This window comes from Vombatus ursinus, unplaced genomic scaffold (assembly GCF_900497805.2).
Source record: "Vombatus ursinus unplaced genomic scaffold, bare-nosed wombat genome assembly UNPS02014935.1, whole genome shotgun sequence".
NCBI lineage: Eukaryota > Metazoa > Chordata > Mammalia > Diprotodontia > Vombatidae > Vombatus > Vombatus ursinus.
In genome coordinates, this window is record NW_020954713.1 from 1,206,925 (window position 1) to 1,227,340 (window position 20,416).

General features: G+C 43.2%; 1 protein-coding gene across 1 annotated transcript in view; it reads left to right on the top strand.

Annotated features, from left to right (window-relative positions):
* The first annotated feature begins 1,403 nt into the window (after positions 1 to 1,403).
* RAB11B (RAB11B, member RAS oncogene family) overlaps positions 1,404 to 20,416 on the top strand; it is a 36,790-nt gene continuing 17,777 nt past the window's right edge. Inside the window, exons 1-2 of the mRNA XM_027844117.1 lie at positions 1,404 to 1,514; positions 18,432 to 18,627. Coding sequence (XP_027699918.1) covers positions 1,475 to 1,514; positions 18,432 to 18,627 — 236 coding nt within the window. The 5' untranslated portion in view covers positions 1,404 to 1,474. The remainder of the gene's footprint in view (positions 1,515 to 18,431; positions 18,628 to 20,416) is intronic.

Sequence of the window (20,416 nt, forward strand, 5' to 3'; positions counted from 1 at the left end):
TTTTTTTAATACTAACGGGGCTCTGACCCGTTTCTCTGACTTAAAGTTGGACAAGACCTCTGAGGTCCAAACTTCCTCTTCCCCATTTCATAGATGAAGAAAATGAGGCCCACAGAGGAAGAGGATAAGTGGCATGCTGAAGGTCACATAGTAAATGGTTAAGGCTGGTCCTCTGACTTCAATTCTAGCCCTCTTACCACTGACTTGCACTGCCTCTATCATCTAATTTATATTATGGTTATTTCATGTACGTGCTTTATCTCTACTTCACTGTGACACTCTTTGCCCCACCAGACACTTAACCAAGTCATGCCCGCCACTGACTGCCACCTAATATGCTTGGCAGGTAGGTCTCTGAGAAGGAGGGGACATGACTGGACAAGATAGTGATCAGGAGCTAGATGACCAGTGAGGTAGGGTCAGGTCAAGGTGTCCAGGCAAGTATGTGAGGTGGTAGTAAGCAGTGTGGCGTGTGTGGTCGTGTGAAGCATCAACTGGGTGGATGTGAGAGGTGGAAGTCAGTGGGGGAGTGACCAGGGAGGATATGAGATGACGATTGATGATCAGCTTCAGAGTGTTAGGTGATTTGTCTAAGGTGGCAGTAAAAAAGTAAGGTTTCTGGGGTGATGGTCAATAGCAGGATGATGAGCGGGATTCTGAGATGGTGAGATGGAGTGCGGTGACATATGGGTCTCTGGGGTGTTGGACAACGTGACTGGTGGATTTCTGGGGTGATGTTCAGCAGAGGGGTAACCAGTGTGTCCCTGAAATGACGTTCGGTAGTGAGGGGATGCAGTGGTCTAGGAAGGGGTCATCAGTATGGTGGCTAGTGAGACTGTGAGGTGGCGGTCGGCAGGAGGGTGATGGGTGGTCTCTGAGGGGATGCTCAGCTGTCACGGTGGCCATAGCGACTCAGAGGTAGTAGTCTGCAAGTCTTTTCCGTCTCCCTGAATTAGTGACGTCAAAGTACTCCTAGAGGAAGGACCTGTGCCTTGCGAGTGACGTCACGGCAACGTTGCCCCCTTTCAGTTCTCAGACCTAATAGGTCATTTCCCGTTTCCAGGCTCCTCCCCTTCCAGTCTCAGCCCTTCCCCAGCCTACGCCCCTTTCCTCCCATAAACCTTTCGGTCTCCTGCCTTTCATTAGCTTAGCGGACCATCAGTTTCCTTCCGTTCCTCGAGTCTACCTCCCGACTCTTGTGCCCGTCTCCTATAGGTTAATATCGCTGTCACTTCAGGAAGCCCCTCCCCTCCCCTTCCGTCGGTTTCAGGCCCGCGGTAGGTGGGAGCAGTGGGTTGATCCCACATTGATCGCTGGTTCTGATAGGGCAACCGCGGTGTCAATCGCGCCCCCGCCCCGCGACCGATAGGCCGGCGGAACTGTCGTTCGGCGGCTGGCTGGGCTCCGCCCCCCAGTCGGGTGTTTGTGGTGGGGCTGCGGAGACGGGCACGATCCCGCCGGAAGAGCCGAAACAATGGGGACCCGGGACGACGAGTACGACTACCTGTTCAAAGGTGCCCAGGGCTGAGGCGGGGAGGGCTGAGTAGGAGGGCGGGCCCTTCGAAGAGTGGGACTCCGGCGCCACCGGGGGCCTCAGTCCCAGCGTCGCTCTCGGCCCGGCTGGAAGGGGACCCCGGAGGCCCTGGCGGGGGCGGCGGAACCGAAGCCGAGGCCTGGACCGGGGCCGAGGCCGAAGGGGAGCTGACCCGGGGTGCCGGGCCCGGAGGGGGCGGCTGCATTGAGCCCTCGGGGTTACTGAACAAGGGATTGCGGGGCCCGGACTGGAAGGTGGGGGGAGGGTTGGACTGCGATTAGTGGGGAGGGGGCTGGTGCCTTCTGAAAAGGAGACGGGGGGCGGGGCGCGGTAGGTATGACACCTGGCTGGGAACCGTGGAGATGGTCCTTAACTCGAGAAGGAGCCTGGGAAGAAAGGGGGCGGGGACCTGGGAGCCGAAAAGAGTGTGGATAGGGGTCGGAAGGCTTGGTGGGGCCCTGGGAGGGGGGCTTCGAGGACGCGAGAAGGAGGAAGAAGACCGGGGGTAAGGAAGAGCTGTGTAAGATGTTCAGGAAGGCGACTCTTGGCCAGGAAGAGACTCCGGAGACAAGACGGGCTGAGTCCGGGCACATCTTATTGACTGGACTCTTAGCTCCTGCCTTCTCCAGCCTGGCTTCCTAGGCCAGTTAAGTCCCTGCTACGTGAAAGACACTGTGCTAAGCGCCGGGGAGACCAAGGAGGAAAAACAAGCAAATGGGTAGGGGATGGTGGGTTGGGGCCATTGGAGAAGACTCTTGAGGATCCAGAAAGGAGAAAGAGTGAAGGGAGGAGATACTGGGGAGCAGGACCAGATGTTGAGGGGAGGGAATAGAGAGGATATCCTGGAAGGAAAATGGGGGGAGAGGGAGAAAAAATTAGAGAATGGAGAGAGGCAGGGAGCAGTAGAGGGGAAGGGAAAGAGATGGGGAAAGGATAGCAGAGACTTGAATGGAGTATGGATAGAAAAGAGGATTGGAGATTGGGCCAGGCAGGTTGAATGGAGGAGGAACTCATTTAAGAGGAGCGATTGTATCAGATATGGGAAAGGCAGAGGACTAAGGTTCACAGGATGGAAAGAGAGCGTTAGGGCTGAAGGTAAAGGAAATGTGGAGTGATTTATATATGTCCCATGTAATGGGACTTATCCGGTGTTGGTATACAGGACTTTGCTCCTGGAGAGGGATGTCTGGGCAACCTTGTACTCTAGATAAAAGACGAACTTCTCTGAGCCAAAAGAATCAAGGGGATTAGAGTGAGGGATTCCCAAATTAACTGAGATCCTTCCCTCATTACCTTTACATCTCAGATATACTCAGAACTCCTTGACCTGGAGATGGAGGTGCTGATTCTGACTGATCTGAAGGGGAGGAACCCCAGCAAGCTTCCTTTCCTGAAGCCAGAGGGCTAGGCTTTAGACCTCCTAAAATGAGGTTCTTACCATTGAGTAGCCAGCAGGGTAGCCTGGAAGTGCCCAAGGGTCCCAGCAAAAAAGTACTAGGTAGACATGGAAAATTTCTACTTTTCTTATCCCAGGGTCCAGTACCTTGGACTGTTTGTGTTTCAAAATACTTGTTCCCTGGTTTTTCTTTCATCTGAGACTCTGCAAGTTAAATCCAAGATGTGATTTCTTTTTCTTGTGCCTAGGACTGGTCGACCACTATATTAGTCCTTGTTCACCGTGGTCTACCTGAACTACAGATCCTCTCAGCCTCTGCTCCTTTGCTTAAGTCATACCTCCTCTGCTCTCCACCCCACCATCTCTCTACTTTTTCAACATTGTCTTTATTGCTCAAACTCCTAGAGACCCTAGATGGAAAGGGCTCATTTTTCACAGCTGACTTGAGAAGCACTACTCAGGAAATCCTTCTGTTTCATAGTACTGAAATGTTAGTTACTTAAATATTTTTTTAAAGCCATTTATTTATAAGAATCTTTTAAAGTAATCTGTACTTGCCAGAGTTCACATGAAACATTTTAGAAAAGAAATTAGTCTGATTTCCCCCAAATTTTCTCAGTAACAATGATTTAGAAATGTTTTTAAAAAGAATTTGATTGCACACTTCTAAATTTCTGTGCTATAGTAACTGAAATACTCAATATATGTTGCCATGCACTTAGTATGCAGGATGTCCAAAAGTATTAGGCTTTAACAGTTTAAAACTGCACTAAGACTTTTGAAACACCCTGTATGTGAGCTACTACAAAACAAGCCCTGCCCTGCTCAGCCCTGATTTCGGGTACCTGGTTTTTATTTGCGTCCATGCCAAAGATTGCTTTCCTGAGTTGTAGGGTCTACACATCCACTGTCTTCAGCCTTCCTTCTGTATGTCCCTTGGCTTTCATGGATCCCAGTTATTCAAGCCTTCTGCCCTCCTCCCCCCCAAAAGGAGTATATTCATTATGTCAGAAACAGCTGTCAGTGATGAAAAGCAATGTGGTATGCTTTTTAGTCAACAAAGCAGTCTAACAAGCATTTTTTTAAGCACTTACTATGTTCCAGGCACTGTGCTAGGCTCCAAAGGATACGAAGAAAAGCAAAAGCAGTCCCTGCCCTTGAGGAGTATTCTAGTAGGAGAGACAATATGCCTGTAACAGAGGCACGTTCAAGCTATCTGCTTAGTAGATGGTAGGTGATGTGAGAGGGGAAGACAATGGCAGCTGAGAGGATCGGGAAAGGCCTGCAGGAGGTGGCAGGGTTTGAGCTGCATATTGGAGGAAGCCCAGAAAACTCAGAGGCAGAAGTGAGAAGATAGAGCATTACAGGCATGGCTGATAGCCAGTAGAAAGGGACAGGGAGTCATGTTTGATTAAGTGCAAATGGGCTAGTGTAGCTGGATTGTAGGATGCTTGGAGGAGAGGAAAGCATAAGAAGATAGGGCTCAGAGTAAGGGACCAGGTTGTGAACAGATACAAATGCCAGGCAGAGGACTTTATAACCTTAGTAGCTCAGTGGAGGATATATTAGAGTGGGAGGAACTTGAGGTAAAGGAACCAGGTAGAAGGTTATTGGAATAGTCCAGTTAAGAGATGATAAAGACTTTGAAATAGGGTTGTGACTGTAAGTAAAGAAGGGGGCTGATAGGGAAGACATTGTAAAGGTAGTAATGAGAAGCTTTGGCAGTGGAGTGGGTATATAGGGGGAATTGAGGATGACCATGAGGGTTAGGGCTAGGCTGCCAGGGAGGATGGTGTGAAGTTGGGTCTGGGCTCTTTAGGGCCCCAAGGGTGAGGGGCAAAATGCAGATAGCTCTGAAATTTAAATCTCAGAGGGGCAGTGATAGTTTGGATGTCATTAAGCAATTCTTCCCTTTGTGCTTTTTGAAAAGTGGGCCTATTGGCACTTTTATTAGAGAGAGTGTGCTATGGAAAGAGTACTGCAATTAAAAGGTTAGGGTTTAAAAAAAAAAAAGGTTAGGGTTAAAGCTTTTGGGTATGATAGTTGTGTGATATTTGGCAAATCACTTAACCTTTGAGCCTAAATTTCCCCAACTGTAAAATGGACATAATAACATTTGCACTATTTGGCATGGTTATTACGAAGGATCAAAGGAGATTATAAAGCCTCTTAAGTACTATACAAATATGACCTTTTTTTTACTAGACCAGAAAACTACAATATCGCAGAAATCACCTCTAGCACATCTGAAAATGAAAAACTTTTTTTTTTTTTAATTCTTGAGAGGTGAGAGCAAGTATGACAGGATGTACCAGAAGTAATAGACCATCTCTCTTACTCATGTTGTACTTGGAGTCTCCTGTTGGTCAGGTGCTACTTGGTTATAGTTTTCTGAATTATCTGACTTTGTTTTTATTCTGTTTTGTAGTCTTACTATTCTTTTAATAGCTGGATTGCAGTTAAAAGTCAAATCTGATTTTTTTAGATTAAAATTAAGGGAAATTCAAATGAGTGGAAAGTCTCTGGCAGTTGTTTTGCTTGACTGTGCATATTTGTTTTTTATTTCTCTTAACTTTCTGATTGGGGGAGGTGGTAAGGAAAGGAAAGTTAGGAATAAGGTCTCCTCCCACCCACCTTTATCCGCCAAATGAGAAGAGAGCAGAAGGAATCACAGGACAACTTTTAAAGTTATACAAAGTTGTTATGTACTTAAAAAAGAAAAGCAAGCTTTATGTAATAGTCGTTTTCAGGTCTACATACAACCCTCTCCTGTTCCACAGTGGATATGGAAATGCTTGTTTCATTTGGGGTTTGTTAAATTCTGAATAAAAAAAATATATTTTTAAAAAATCTATGTAACTTGGGGACCTCTGCTTCACCCCCTTCAACAACTACCTGGCTTTATATCTCCCCCTTCCCACTACTATGCAAGGAACTTTTTGGGGCAGGAGAATATAACATTGCCAGCAACTTTAGGGCTGGGATCATGTCTTGTGTTGCTTTGTATCCACCCCAACAACCCACCCCCATTTGTATATCTCTTGATAGAGTTCTTTGTGTGTCTTGGTAGATTATTAAAAATTAATTTCCTGACAGATTGAAGATAATCATTAGTAAATGCAGATATACTGTGTGACGTTGACAGTGCAATAGAATTTCAATTCAAAAGACATTTATGAGGTGCCTGTGTGTTCTAGGTATGGTGCAGGGTGCTGGAGCTATAATGACCAAAAAAAAAAGAAAAAAAACAATCTCTGCCCTCAAGGAACTTCTAATTTATTAGGGTGGGAAGATTTGGGTCAGGGAGGCAATACAACATGTATGTAGATCAGTAAATACGAAATACAAAGTTTTGTGCAAACTTTAATACAAATTTCAAAAAAGCAAGAGTACTAAGAAGAAAAAGCACTAAAGATTTGGGAGAATCAGGAAGAGTTCTGTGCAGGTAGTAGTGGGCACCTGACCTATGTCTTGAAGGAAGCTAGGGATTCCCAAGAGCATGATTACTGTGAACAAGGGTAATCTAGACAGGTTTAGCAGGGCTGGGGCTGTGGAGATAATACATTTGAGTCTTTTGGCAAGATTCTTAAATTGCAGCTCTACCTTCTCCATCGAAAATATGAATGTGATTTTACCTCTTAAAAGAGAAGCTATCTGAAGTATTCTCATAAAGACTTAGATTAAAGCTTTAAAATGTTAGAATTGTGAGCACCCTTAGGAGTTTTACAGGTGGAGAAATTGAAGCACATAGAGTAGTGATCTGCTTAAGGCTTTAGGTGGGGATTGATTTTTAGATATTCATATTTTTATGCAGACTCTTGAGTAAGGCTTGAAGATGCTAACCTTTTGCCAAAAGTATGAGTGACTAACTAGATGCACTAGAGAGCTTAACACAAGGAAATAGATTTGACCTCCTCGGTATCACTTATTTGGTGGGATGAGACATGATCGCAATATAGCCCTACAAGGGTTTACCTTATTCTAAAGACAGAAGATAGGTAAAAAAGGTGTGTGTAGTAGTAGTATTATATAAGATATATTTTATAAGCTATATTCACATAAGCAAATCCAGGAATTAGAGGAGGAATTTTTATCTGGATATTGATTATAGTGCTCTCAAAAGGAGAGCAACTAATAATTTATCGGCTAGTCTTGATGTTAATTTCATCCTTCAAAAAGGCAAAAAACCAGTAAGGGTTTATTCTGGGTCTGATTCTCACTAAGGGGAAAGAACCTAGTTGCTGTTGTAAAAATGATGAAATTTTTTTGGGGGGGGGGGGGGAAGGAAGTGACTGCTCCATCTAAGAACACATGGAGAGAGGGAGGTGAAAGGTGGATAGAGCTCCAGCTTTGGAGTCAAGAGGACCTGAGTTCAAATATGACTCTTGTGTCTGACCTCAGACACTTGACACTTACTAGCTGTGTGACCCTGGCAAGTCACTTAACCCTGACTACCTAACCAAAAAAAAAAAAAAATCGAACACTTGATACTTACTATATCTGTGTGACCTTGGGCAAGTCACTTAACCCCAATTGCCTCACCCCCCCCAAAAAAAAGAGAGAGAGGAGGTGAAAACTAGGGTTGGTCTGATCTGCATCCTACATTTTGGGAGTTTTAAAATATCTTTTGGGGCAGTTTCTTTTCCCTTAGGCAGTGTGATGTGGCTGAACAGGACCCTTACTTAGCCCGGTTTTCTCTGCTGAGACCTAGAAGAAAGAAGAAAAAAACATTCCTGGCCTCATTGCTCTTTCGCAGTTTGGTGAATATTGCTTGTTCTGTGACCCCAGATGCCAACAGGAGTGCTGTTAATACCCAATCCAGATGTGGCACATCTTGGATCAACTTTGGTAGAGGTTTCTTCCCTGTTATAACAAGGAAGCAGAAAAAAAAAGTCAGCAAAACCAATCAATACAATGGAAAAAAAAAAGACATTATATGCACCCTTCCATACCTATAGACACGTTCCTTCTGCAAAGAAGTGGAGAGAGGCACTGTGGAACTTAGGTGAGCATATTTCAAAGAGTCCAGAGGGAGGATAGATAAGGTCACATGAACCAAAATTTCATAGGGCTAGTTATTCCCAGGAGCGATGGAAAACTCTCAGGAACAAACACCCAAAGAGAAACCAGCTCTGATGAGGGGGATGGGGATAGGACCAGGATGTGGTGTTTAAAGTGATTCTGATATGGTTGAAGGTAGAACTCGGTCAGCGTACTTAAAGTTTTTAAAAAGACATGATGGAAGCAAGGATAGGTAAACAGGATGGCTACCAAGCAAGGCATGATCCTGTAAGAAAGTTGTCACAAACTGAAGTTGGTGGAGAAAAAAGCTAAGGAAGACAAGATGTGACCAAAGGGGCCTTCCCAAGTCTGAGGTTTGGGGATTGTGTGGCTGTGTGAAGCCCCCAGTCCCTGAAGTAGGGGATTGTAAGGGGTAGGTCTGGCTCAGCCTCCTTGGAGCCATCCCTCTAACCTGGAGCTTGGCTGATGGCACTTTTTCCAGACTTTTGGGGTGAGGGGATACACCCATGTCGAAGATTGCTATCTCTCCATACTTTAGAAGATAGTTTTTTGTGAGTTACTGTGGTGGAAAATTTTCCTCACCTGTTGGCCAGCCCTGTAGTGCCGACGTGCACACAAGTGAAAGAAGTCCTCAGATAACAGAAACCTAGTCTATCCCAGGGCTCATTTGTTGGGAAGCCTTCTCAGCTCCTGCTTTGATGGCATAACCTTTGAGAGAACCCATGGTCACCTTCCAAAGCAGCAGAGGAGGAAAGGCCTTCAATGGAGGACACTTATTCACAAAGCATGTATGTTCCTGCCTTGGAAAGTAGAATTTTCTAGCATTAAAAATAAGTACATTTTTTAAAAGTCTTAGAAAGTGTCCTTATCTTCTGCCTTTCTCTCATGCCTCCAGCATATCCAAGTCAGTTTATTGATGATAATAATTACTAACATTTATATAGCACATACTATGTGTCAGATATCGGGCTAAGTGCTTTACAATTTTTTGATCATTTTCATTAGTTTAATTCAACAAACATGTGATAAGTGCCTAGTAAGTACAGGGTTGGGGTCTAGGCAGCTTCCAAAGATGCCTATTCCTGGTCCTGTTTGTTATAGAACTTAAGAGAATGGGTTGAACTTCAGATTGAGTTAACAAGCATTTATTAAGTGTTTACTCTGTGCCAGATACTGTGCTAAGTGCTTGTGATACTGAGAAAGGTAAAAAACATCAGTCTTTCCCTTTAGGGAAGTCACATTTGAACAAATGGAGGAGACAACATGCAAACAACTACGTACATACAAAATATATACAGGATAAATTAGAAATAATCATGGGGGGAGTGGGGGGAGGATGGGAAAAGCTCCTTGAAGAAGGTAGGATTTGAGCTGAGTCTTGAGTGAAGCCACTTGAATCACTGGAGGAAGTCCTTTCACATTACGAGCTTCTTGTGGCTTGTCTTAATCATTTCTCCAGCAGATCGTACCTTTTCCCTAACCCCTAAGTCCCTGAATATCTGTTCCTTCATTGCCCCTGGAACATTCAGCAACCAGGCCAGGGCAGTTTCTTTTCCCTTGGGCAGTGTGATGTGGCTGTATAGGGCCCTTACTTAGCCAGGTTTTCTCTGCTGATATCCAGGAGAAAGAAGAAAGAATCATTCCTGGTCTCATTGCTCTTTCAGCAGTTTGGTGAATATTGCTTGTTCTGTTACCCCAGATGCCAGACAGGAGTGCTGTTAATACCCAATCCAGGTGTGGTGCATCTTGGATCAACTTTGGTAGAGAGCATTGAGGATATTGGGCATCTGGGAAACCACATTTCTTTCTGAACTACTAGGAGTTATTTTTTCTGACTAGTATTGCCTACATGACCCCAAAACATAGTAGCCATTTCCAGTAGAGATTGGCTTCCTGGCCAGTGGGGCCTTAGTCCTGTTTGAAAAGAGACTGTGGTACCCAGAGCCTTAATGGGGCATTATTTTCCCAACACGAGGGATTGTTTGTCTTACAACTGACAAGTGTATGTTTAGAGAAGGCTATGCTTCAGTCTTAGCATTGGATATGGCTTGTATACCAGGCCTTCCTTCTAGCTGCCCCGTTGCAAATTACCACTATTTACCCAAAGCGTGGCTCCATAATTGATGGGGCCCCAAGGCAGTCTTTGGCAGTATGGTCAAGGAAAGTGCCACAGTTTGGAAAAAGTAGCAGGAGAATATGATCTAGAAGTGTGTTCACAAGGACATGGAACACAGAGTGGAGCAGGAGAAGGGAGAAGACAGGAAGCTGCCTTCAGTGCCAGAGCTAGTAACTTTCCAGTTGTTTAATCTTTCACTCACCTGTCTTTGAATGGAATAAACTTAAGTGTCAGCAAAACTTTTGGCAGTTAACATGAGGGCCTTGTGGTCTTAGTAGAGAGTCACAGATTTCTGTCCCTGTCCCTGCCTTGTTCAACATTTCAATGAGTACTTCAGATGAAGGTCAGGAAGGGCATCTTATCACAGCTTGCAGTGATATGAAGCTGGGAAGGATAAGCTAAGGTGATCAGGGAAGCCCAGTCTTTGAGTGGGAGGGACTTTAACCAGTCCAACCATTTCATTTTATAGGTGGCGAAGCCCAGAATGGGAAAGTTATTTGCCTAAGTCCACATGATAACTTAGTATCAGACAGGTCTCATGACAGACAGACAGGTCTGACTCCTCATCCATTTATAATGTGAAAGCCTAGATGGAAAGTGTTGTCTTGGTAGCTGATGGGTTTTATTTTTTATTTCTTAACCCAAACAGGAAGGCTAAGAGCTTCAGGTGAGGTCAGGTTGCTAAACCTTAGAAGCTACACTTTAGTCAAAGGCATTGTTGTCAGTAATTGACTAGTCATCTGGTTTATAACCCTCCCCACCTTCCTTACACATTTGGGAGCACAGCAGAACAATCACAGAGTTTTTGTGCTGAAAGGGCTTTCAGAAGTCATCAGGTCCACTCATGCCAGAGTCTTCTCTGCACCAATCATGTAGGCTGTGCTTGAAAACCTCTAGGGAGGGAAAACTCACTACCCTCCCAGCCAGCCTCTTTCTATTTTGGAAAGCTTTGGTTGTTAGGAAATTTTTCCTTCCCTTGAGCCTGAATCTTCCTATACAACTTCCACCCATTTTTTCCTAGTTTTACTCTCTGAAATGTAGCAGAACAAGTCTTTTTTTAAAAAATGTTTTATTAATGCTTTTTGAAAAAATTGCTGCGACTGCCAGTGATTTTTTTCCCTCCCTTATGACACGTAAGTGCAATCAAACCAAGTCAGTCACCTCACTGCTAGGATCTGGCAGTGTAGGCTTCATTTTGTACCTATTGCCTACCACCTAGACAGGAAGTGGGCTGGCTTCACATTTTATAATCAAGCAGTGGTCAGAATTCTGAAATATTTCAGTGTTATTGTCTTTTATTGTGTTGATTGTGTAAAGGCTTTCTGCTTCACCTTCCTCTGCAGCAGCAGAATAAGTAATCACTCTAACTTTTGTGATAGCCCTTCATCTTCATGCTTCCTTTCAGTCTTTTCCATACTACACATCTGTAGGAGATGATAGATATAAAGCACTTTGCAAACTTGAAAGCCTACAAAAAATGTTAATCTTTGTTCTTATGATTTCAAGTCCCCCTTACCTCATCCCTAAGAGGTACTCAAGTAAGTATAGTACTTGGTTTTTTGGTTGTGGTTTTAGGGAATAGCAAATCTTGATTGACAATGAGTATTAGTCAGGAATATGACTCCATTGTATTGGCTGGATTAAAAAGAGTTGGTAGGTAATCTTGGGTTTATCTTGCAGTATCCCTAGGTATCTAGAGATTGGGAGTATTTGGTGTTGACTCAACTTCCTTTTTGATGTCCTTGTCTAATGGCCCAGGAGGGATGGAGGGGAGGTGGGGGTGGCCTTAGCTTTTAGGACAAAAGACAGGGTTCATTGTATCTTTCAGCCATAACTTGAGCATGGATTGCTGTCTAATCCTTTGCTCTCTCTGAAAAAAGGGACCACGGGTATTTCAGTGCCCTATAGTGGTAAATAGTCAATGTAAGTACATTACAATCAATACAAATCAGTGCAAATCACTCAGCTTACTCTCCTCCTCATAACTGTAGGGGGATGCTGCCTGGTGCTCACCAGCCCAGGATGTCCTGATCCTCTCTTTCCTCTATTAACAATACCAGGAAACATGGATTATCTCATTTGGCTCTCCCAAGAGCTTGAAGAGATAGATTATTCTCTGTTTTCCAAGGGAAGATACTTAGGCTGAGGGAGGCCAAGAAATTTACTGAAGGCCATAAACCAGGGAACTGAAACAGGACTGGACTAGACTGTCTCATGTCTATCAATTCAGTAAGGTCTTGCTAGAGGGAATCATGAAAGAATGTCTATAAAATCCTTATGAACCATAGAGCTCCATATATAAATTACCTGTTCTTATAACTAATTCTGTCTTGGATGATTTGGGATACATTGTGGTCTGCCTTTTTTTTTTTAACCAGTTCTTTGATGATCAGCAACAGTGTAAATGTAGGACATCTGCTAAACTCTCCCATTTTTCTGAAATAATCTGTGTTCAGTTCTTTCATCCTTGAGATGACCATATAGTGCTGTCTCACAAACCCAAATTTCAAAACTATCCTTGCTTTTTCTGTTATTTCCGCATATGAGTAGTGTAACTATACATTATTCTGCCTATATTTCCTCCACTGTTTCCTCTAGCTACCCATCTGTCTGGGTTAGTGGCCTCCTGATTTTTTTTTTCTTTAAAATAGAATGGGTTAGGCTGGAAAAATAAAAATTAGGACCAAAACAGGAAGGAGTGAATGACTTTTAGCCATAATGTTAAATAGAAAGGGAAATCTGTGTCTCAGTAATGTGAAAAGAACCCCTAGGATTTATTGGAAGATAGGAAATGTCAGGGAGGCCCACTGTGTGCTGAAGAAAGCCAGAGAACATGGTATTAGAGGATGTCAGACTGAAAGGCCTTCAGCTGTCACCTGGATCAGCCTCCTCATTTCAAGCAGGGTACACAAGAGGTAAGAGACTTGGCCTAGATCGGTGAAAAGGCTGGGGTAGAAGCTACTGGCACCCCACCCTCCTACCCCCACCCCAGAGTACTTTCCTGAGCTTCACACTGACACATTCTGAGAAGGTTGCTATACTTTATATTTTCTCTTTGAGGCCTTTGCTGCTCAGTACAGCCTTGAGTTGCTGAATTTTTTCCCCTTATCTTCATACTTTTATGACAAAGTAACTTGTCACAAGAAAACAGTTACTAAGAGGGATTTGATCAGAAAAGCAACTTCAGGATGCATTCCAGGGTCAATGCAAATGCAGCCCAGTAACCAGAACCTTTAGGCTTGTCCACACTGATGATTCTTGTACTACAGAATCTCAAGTCATCAAAGGCATCTGATGACAATGACTTTTACTCAGTGTTTGACAAAACATTTTATATAGATTCATTTGACCCTCACCAGAAGGTAGGTAGGGCAAGTATTATTATTTCCATTTTAGAAGTGAAGAAACTGAGGCTCAGAAACATGAAGTGATTTGTCTAACATCACACAGCAAACAAAGAACAGAGCCAACACTCTAACTCCATTGTTTTTTAATTAAAAATCCCATGGGCTTTCCTCAGTATCGTAACTCTAGCTCAGTTCAGTATCCTGGCCTGACTATAGCAAGAAGAGAGATTCAGACAATTTAGAAAGACTGTTAAAAAAATTTAAATTTAAAAGGATTTTTGGTGAACTCTCAGCTGAGTATTCACTAGAAAATTGATTAACTAGTCCCCAAGTATTTGAGCTAATTAATTTTAGCTTTTTCCAGAGTAGGCAGAAAACAATAGAACTTCCAAAGAGAAGAATTCCGTGTGAATATGTGTATCTTTTAGAAAACTATATTGCATTAGCCTTAGGTAGTCCATAGACTTATTATATGTTACTCTATTACTCTTATCACATAATAACCAGGGTCAACAAGCTCAAAGCTGTTCCAGTGATTGGGGGTACTTATAGTTTCTGTTGTTGGGTTTGGCCATAAGGATTGCCTACTGTGGAAGCATGTAGAATTTGCGAAGGGCAGGCTCCCAGTATGGCAAAATGAATCTATTGCAGATGAGTTCCGTTTTTCCACTGCACAGTGCCCTAAGCCAGCATCTGAACAACAATCTGCTGCAACTTGGGTTGCTCCAGGTCAGGAGTTTCCCAAAGGTTTTAGTTGGCACTTTTGTTGAACCTTTCATTAAGGCTTTGTGAAATTAGGGTTTAAGTGTATGTATACCTGGCCCATAGTGGGTGCTGATGTTTGTTAACTTCTGTGATAATATCAGTACTATCACCAAGTTTATAGGGGTGTTGTAAGCATCAGATTTGATAATGTACCTGAGGCATTTAATCCGTTATTATTGCTATAACAGACATTTGAAAGTGATGATTGCATGAAAGTACAGACAAAGAAAGTAGAGTGAGAAATTCTAGGAGGGAAAGAACCTTTCTGGGCAAGGTGTGAAGAGGACAAAGGATGGGGGAATGCTTTGTGGAAGAGATAACAGCTCAGCTGAATCTTGAAGGATATGCATTTCAATAGGATGTTGGCTGGTACAGTGGAAGGGCTTTGGCAAAGAGTCCAGTTTGGCTCTAATGTAGATTATGTGAAGGCAAATAGTGTGAGATGAAACTGGGAATGTTGACTGGAGCCAGGTTGCAGAGGGTTTTGAAGGCCAGGCAAAGAAGTTTGGACTTCATTCAGTAGGCAGTGGGGCAGTAGAGTACCATTTTGCTGAGACCTTGTGTTAGGAATATTACCCTGGCAGGGTGGACTGGAGGCAGGGAGACCCATGGGGATTTATTGCAATGGCCCGAGAATGAGGTAATGAGGGACCTAGAGTAGGGTGACTACAGTGGGAATGGGAAGATGATACTTTGGGAAGAACCGTTGAAGGTAGAATTGAAAAGACTTTGTGACTGATGGAGTGTGGGGACCGCCACCAGCAAAGGTGACTCATGTTTTAACCATGCGTGACTGAGGTATTGGTGGTTTCAAGCAATATAATTAAGACTTAGAGTTTGAATCTCAGCTCTCTTTTTAGCTGTGTGGTCTTGAGCAAGGAAAGTCAACAAGAATAATAATATCTATAATAGATAACATTTATGTGGCACTTTAAGGTTTGCAAAACACCCTATAAATATCTCCTTTGATTCTCACAACAGCCATGGGAGGTAGGGACTATTATTATTCCCACTTTACAGATGAAGAAATTGAGGCTGAGAAAGGTTAAGTGACACAGCTACTAAGTGTTTGAGTCTAGATTTGAACTAAGGTTTTCCTGATGCCAGGTCCTGTGCTCTATTATCTCATCTGTAAAATGAGGATCATAATACGTGTACACTCTCCAGACTTTCTATGCCATGTCTCAGAAACCTTTTCATCCTGGAAGTTTGCTTCACCCTTGGGTTTCTCACACTAGAAATACCCTCTGCCCTGTGGCCTTTCCCTCTGATTGACAGATTCCTCTCAGAGCCCCTATTTTAAGGAGGATGACATCAGACCAGCCATGTCTTCATTCCTTTCCAGGCTGTATTCCTAACTCTCTGGTCTTTCTCTACCATGCCCTGGTAGTAGGGTACCTTCATCTTCTCCTCCTCCCTCAACCTTTTTTTCAGCTTTCTTTTATATGTTGCCTTCTCCCATTAAAATGTAAGATCCTTGTGGGCAGGATCCTTAATTTTCATTTGCATTTTTATTCTCAGCAGTTAGCATACTCATAATAAGTATTTAGTAAATAGCAAAGAGTACTTCTTGATTTGAAGTACTATTATGAGTCACTAAGCCTCTCAGTGCCCCCAAGAAACTCTAAAACTTTAGGTACTTAGAGATGAGGTCCCTCTGGACTATTGCAATAGCCTTCACCCTAAAGAGGCAGCTAGGTGGCGCAGTGAATAGGGTGCCAGGCCTGGAGTCAGAAAGACCTGAATTCCATTTTAGTCTCAGTTAAAGCCTAGCTGTATGACACTGGACAAGTCACTTTACCACTCTTTGCCCCAATTTCATCATAAGAGCTTCCACCTCCCAAGATCAAATGTGAGATTTGTAAAGTGCTTAGCACAGTGCCTGACACATATTAGGCACTTAACAAATGCTTGTTTTCTTCCTTCTTAAAGTCTCTCCCCTCTCTAATCCATCCCTCTATACAGCTGTTAAATTGACATTCTATTTTTTTCTGAGTGATCATTTTATTTTATTTTATTTATTTTTTTTTTTTTAGGCAATTGGGGTTAAGCAACTTGCCCAGGGTCACACAGTAGTAAGTGTCAAGTGTTTGGTCTGAGACCGGATTCCAACTCAGGTCCTCCTGACTTCAGGGCTGGTGCTCTATCCACTGCGCCACCTAGCTGCCCTTAATCATTTTATTAATAAGGCCAGCAGGTTATTAATAAAAGGATGGTGATTTGGCTTAGACCAGAGACAATTATGGTGGTGGACTTATACTTTATATACCCTTCAGTGCAGTAGGTGGTCCATCAAACAACAATCAAATTGAATTGGTTAACGTGATTAAAGGTAGGCTATATTAAAATGAGTATCTCTTGGATAGGGAAAGTTGTTTTTGTTGTTGTTTGTCCTTCCTTCTCAAAGAGGACCATGAATTCAGGAAGATGATGCTATAACATGCAAGTGAATTGAATTTAAGTGAGGGAGGGCTGTGCAAAGCCACCAGCCTCACTTTCTCCTCCCGGAGTCATTTGGGTTGAAATTCTTTTTAACTCTAAGTCTAACCATTCTATGGCAGCAAGAGATGAGACAATAAAGAATCATCATTGCTATGTCTTTCACATTTAGTTTATTGAAAAAGAAGGTGGTCTTGTTTGAAGATAGATTCTGTGAGACCAGGATTTGATAGCATCCCAGACTTCACCCAAGGCTCTTCAGATACGAGTAGAGACAGCCCCAAAATCTCTGAGGAGCCACTGCAGGGAAACTGAGCCCAGCTTGGGTCCTAGATGTATAAAAGCTAGTTTTCAAAGGCTCCAAGGAAGAACAATTTGATAAGGGGCGGTGACTTAGATCTCCTCCTCAGTGTTCCCTGGGGCTTTTAGGCTAGTTACTTGCAGAAAGTATGGCATTTCACTTGAGAGGGAGAATTTTATAATTCCCAGAATTAATTGTGCTAGATGTACTATTTTTAAAAAACTGATTAAAAATCAGTTCATGTCCCCTCTATCCTACAAGTTGACTTAGCAAGACCTTGGACCTCAAGAACCAGTTTGATGCCAGAGGGTCACTTCACTGCACAAGGATCCTGGACTGGGGTGCCAGTTTGGGTGCTGCCACTGACTTACTTTGGACTGTGGACAAGTTCCTTCCGTTTTCAGGGCCTTTCCTCATTTTGTAAAATCGGGAGTTGGAATATATATTTCTGCCGATCCATTTCAGCTCAAAAACTCTGATTCTATGTCAGTTTTTCTTTGTTACTATCTGTTTCTACCATAGGGAGATTTTGTTCTTTAAAAGCAGATAAGTAAAATCCAACCTGCCTAGATAAGGTCTGGAGTAAGTTTTACTCACTTGCCTTGCTTTCTGAGACACTCCTGATGTTGCCTGTTGCAGAGATTCACTCAAGAAGCTGCTTGGGATGATTTTTCTTCTTAAATACATGAATCTATTTTCTTCTATGTGTATTGAGGGTGGGATTGAGTGAAAGGGAGGGGATGCCTATGAATGAGGTAGTGGAAGACCTAAGGATGGGGGGTAGGCCCAGGAGGAGCTAGCAGTCTGGATGGAATTCTTAGGTTAAAGAAAAAGAATTCTTTTCCAAGGTATTTGTGCTCAAAAATCTCAAGTGTGCTGGTAGCATAGATTTTATGCCTTTTTATGCCTTACCTGCAGAACTGGAAAGAATCAGGGAACCTCGGGAAAGGACCTGCAGCAGCGGCATGGCTGATACCTACCCAGTGTTTTAAGGCTTGCAAGTCACCTTACATACATTTTACCTCCCACGCCCTTAAAATAGAGAATGGCCTAGCTAGAGAATATCTCTTTAGTCCTATTACCTCATATTTACAGGTTAGGAAACAGACCCAGAGCAGGGAAGAAACTTGCCCAGAGTTGGTTGCACAGTAAATTAGTAAAGCCAGAAACAGAGTTCAGCTCTCCTTGTTCAGGAGTTTCTTATTTCACCATGTTACCATCCTTTCTCATCTATCAGCTGGTTTAATTCTCCTCACAAAATACCCCTGAGGTATCTTGGGCTGGTGATATTAACCTAGGATGTCTGTGCTCGGGGGAGGAAAAGAATTTTGCTTCACTGGTCCCTAGCTGAGATGGTCCTAGGTGACAATTAGAATGTGGCTGGTTAATTCCCTGGCTACATTTTTCAAATAGAATCTATAGGGTTTAGTGGAAAGCACCCTGTTCTTAGAGGCAGGGACTTAGGCCCTGAAATGATTCTAAGTTTACAGAATATTCTGTTCCTTTTTCAGTTGTGCTGATTGGTGACTCTGGGGTGGGGAAGAGCAACCTCCTTTCACGATTCACTCGAAACGAATTCAATTTGGAGAGTAAGAGTACCATCGGTGTGGAGTTTGCTACCAGGAGCATCCAGGTGGATGGGAAGACTATAAAAGCCCAGATCTGGGACACAGCTGGTCAGGAGCGGTACCGAGCAATCACATCAGCGTAAGTTCAGCCTGCTCAGACACAAAATGCTGCCTGCGTCAAGCTGCATTTCATTCCTTAGCTTGTTCGTTTCTAGATAGTTTCTCCAAAAGTGTTTCTTTCCCAGTGAAAGCAAGATTTGGGTTTAGCAAGGAAGATGCCAGAGTTTGTTTGCATTTCTGTAGGCTCAGTCTGTCCAAGGGCTCCTTCCAGCCAGCAGGCTGAAGTGGTCCACCAGAACAACATTCCATAGAGACTTCTGGAAGAGCTTCTTCTCAGCTCTCCTTGTAGACACGAGGAGGAAACTGGTAGGGAAGAATTGCTGTTATCATATTTTCCAAGTCACTGGGAACTGGAGACACTTCTAAATGGTTTTCATGCAGTCATTTATAATTAGCTCCTTCTGTATTTTCCATCAGTGTTTCTATACAAAGTGGTTTTATAGGAACATAAACACACTAGGTTGCCTCATATTGGTATTAATCTTTAAGTAACCTAAACATATATGTTGTTTACATAAACAGACATCATCAAGGACATGTATAGCTGGAAAATGAGGTGGGCTGGTAGTGTAGAGACTGAGGAATAGCAGATCACAGCCCAGGCATTCCACTGTTATCTCTGAAATGTTAAAAAATATGGAGGAAAACCTCTGGTACATAAGGGCAGATCCCCTGTGGAGCACTTGGACGAGAATTGTGTGGGCTGGGAAGTCATGAAGTGCTACACTCCATACAAGTAGAGGGAGTACCCACCCCATAGCCAAGAGATCACAGAGTCAATGCAGAATGGAAATATGTAATCCATACTGAATTTGAGATTTTTCCAGCTAGGGAATTTTAAATGTAAGTCACCTTCTGTTGTCTAGAGTAGTAGCTTCTCTTCAGGGGGTCACAAGTTCATCAACATTCGATAATTGCTATCAGTCCTGTAGTTCCTACAGTCTAGTGACCCTGACAGCCAAGAAGTGACCTCCCTAGTGGAATTCCTTCCTTTTGGGAGTTCAGTGTGTTTCTCCATTGGGTTTTGAGTCCATCTTCCCTTTTAATTGTTATACATGAGATCATTTTATAACATGCTCAGTGACAGGATTTATTGGCTGTCTCTGATAATGCCATGTTTGAGGTAGTGGGATTCAAGGTGAAGCAAAAGAAAGCCACAATTGATGAGGATCATTGAGGCTGAATGAAGCAGGCAAAAGAATGACCAATGCCCTCCAAAGAGGAAGAAGTGTAGACCTGTCTAGCCCCTGGGTTGCATTCATCTTTTTCTAGCAAAGAGGTTTCAGCATCTGACGGTCAGTGCCTCTCAGAATATCCTTGTTAGGAACAGCTAGTGGCACAGTGGATAGAGCACCAGCCCTGAAGTCAGGAGGACCTGAGTTCAAATGTGACCTCAGACCAAACACTTGACACTTAACTAGCTGTGTAACCCTGGGCAGGTCACTTAACCCCAATTGCCCCCCCCCCCCCACAAAAAAAGAATATCCTTGTGGCCAAAAGGGGAAAATGTGAGGTGGGTTCAGAACTGATTAAATGATTAGATTGACATCCACCTGGAAGGAGGTCTCTGTTGGCTGCTGCCATAGGGCCTGGTGCTTGACACTGCTCTTTGTAAATTTTTTTTATCAGTTATTAGGTAAAAACACAGATGGAAAACTTAATTAACCAAATTTTCAACTGGAAGGCATAACTAATAAGAAAGATAACAGAATGAGCATCTTTTCTAAAAATACTTTTTTTGTTTCAGAAAAATTCACATTTTATTCAGAATGAGATAAACTATACAAAAATTGTTTTTCCTCACCAAA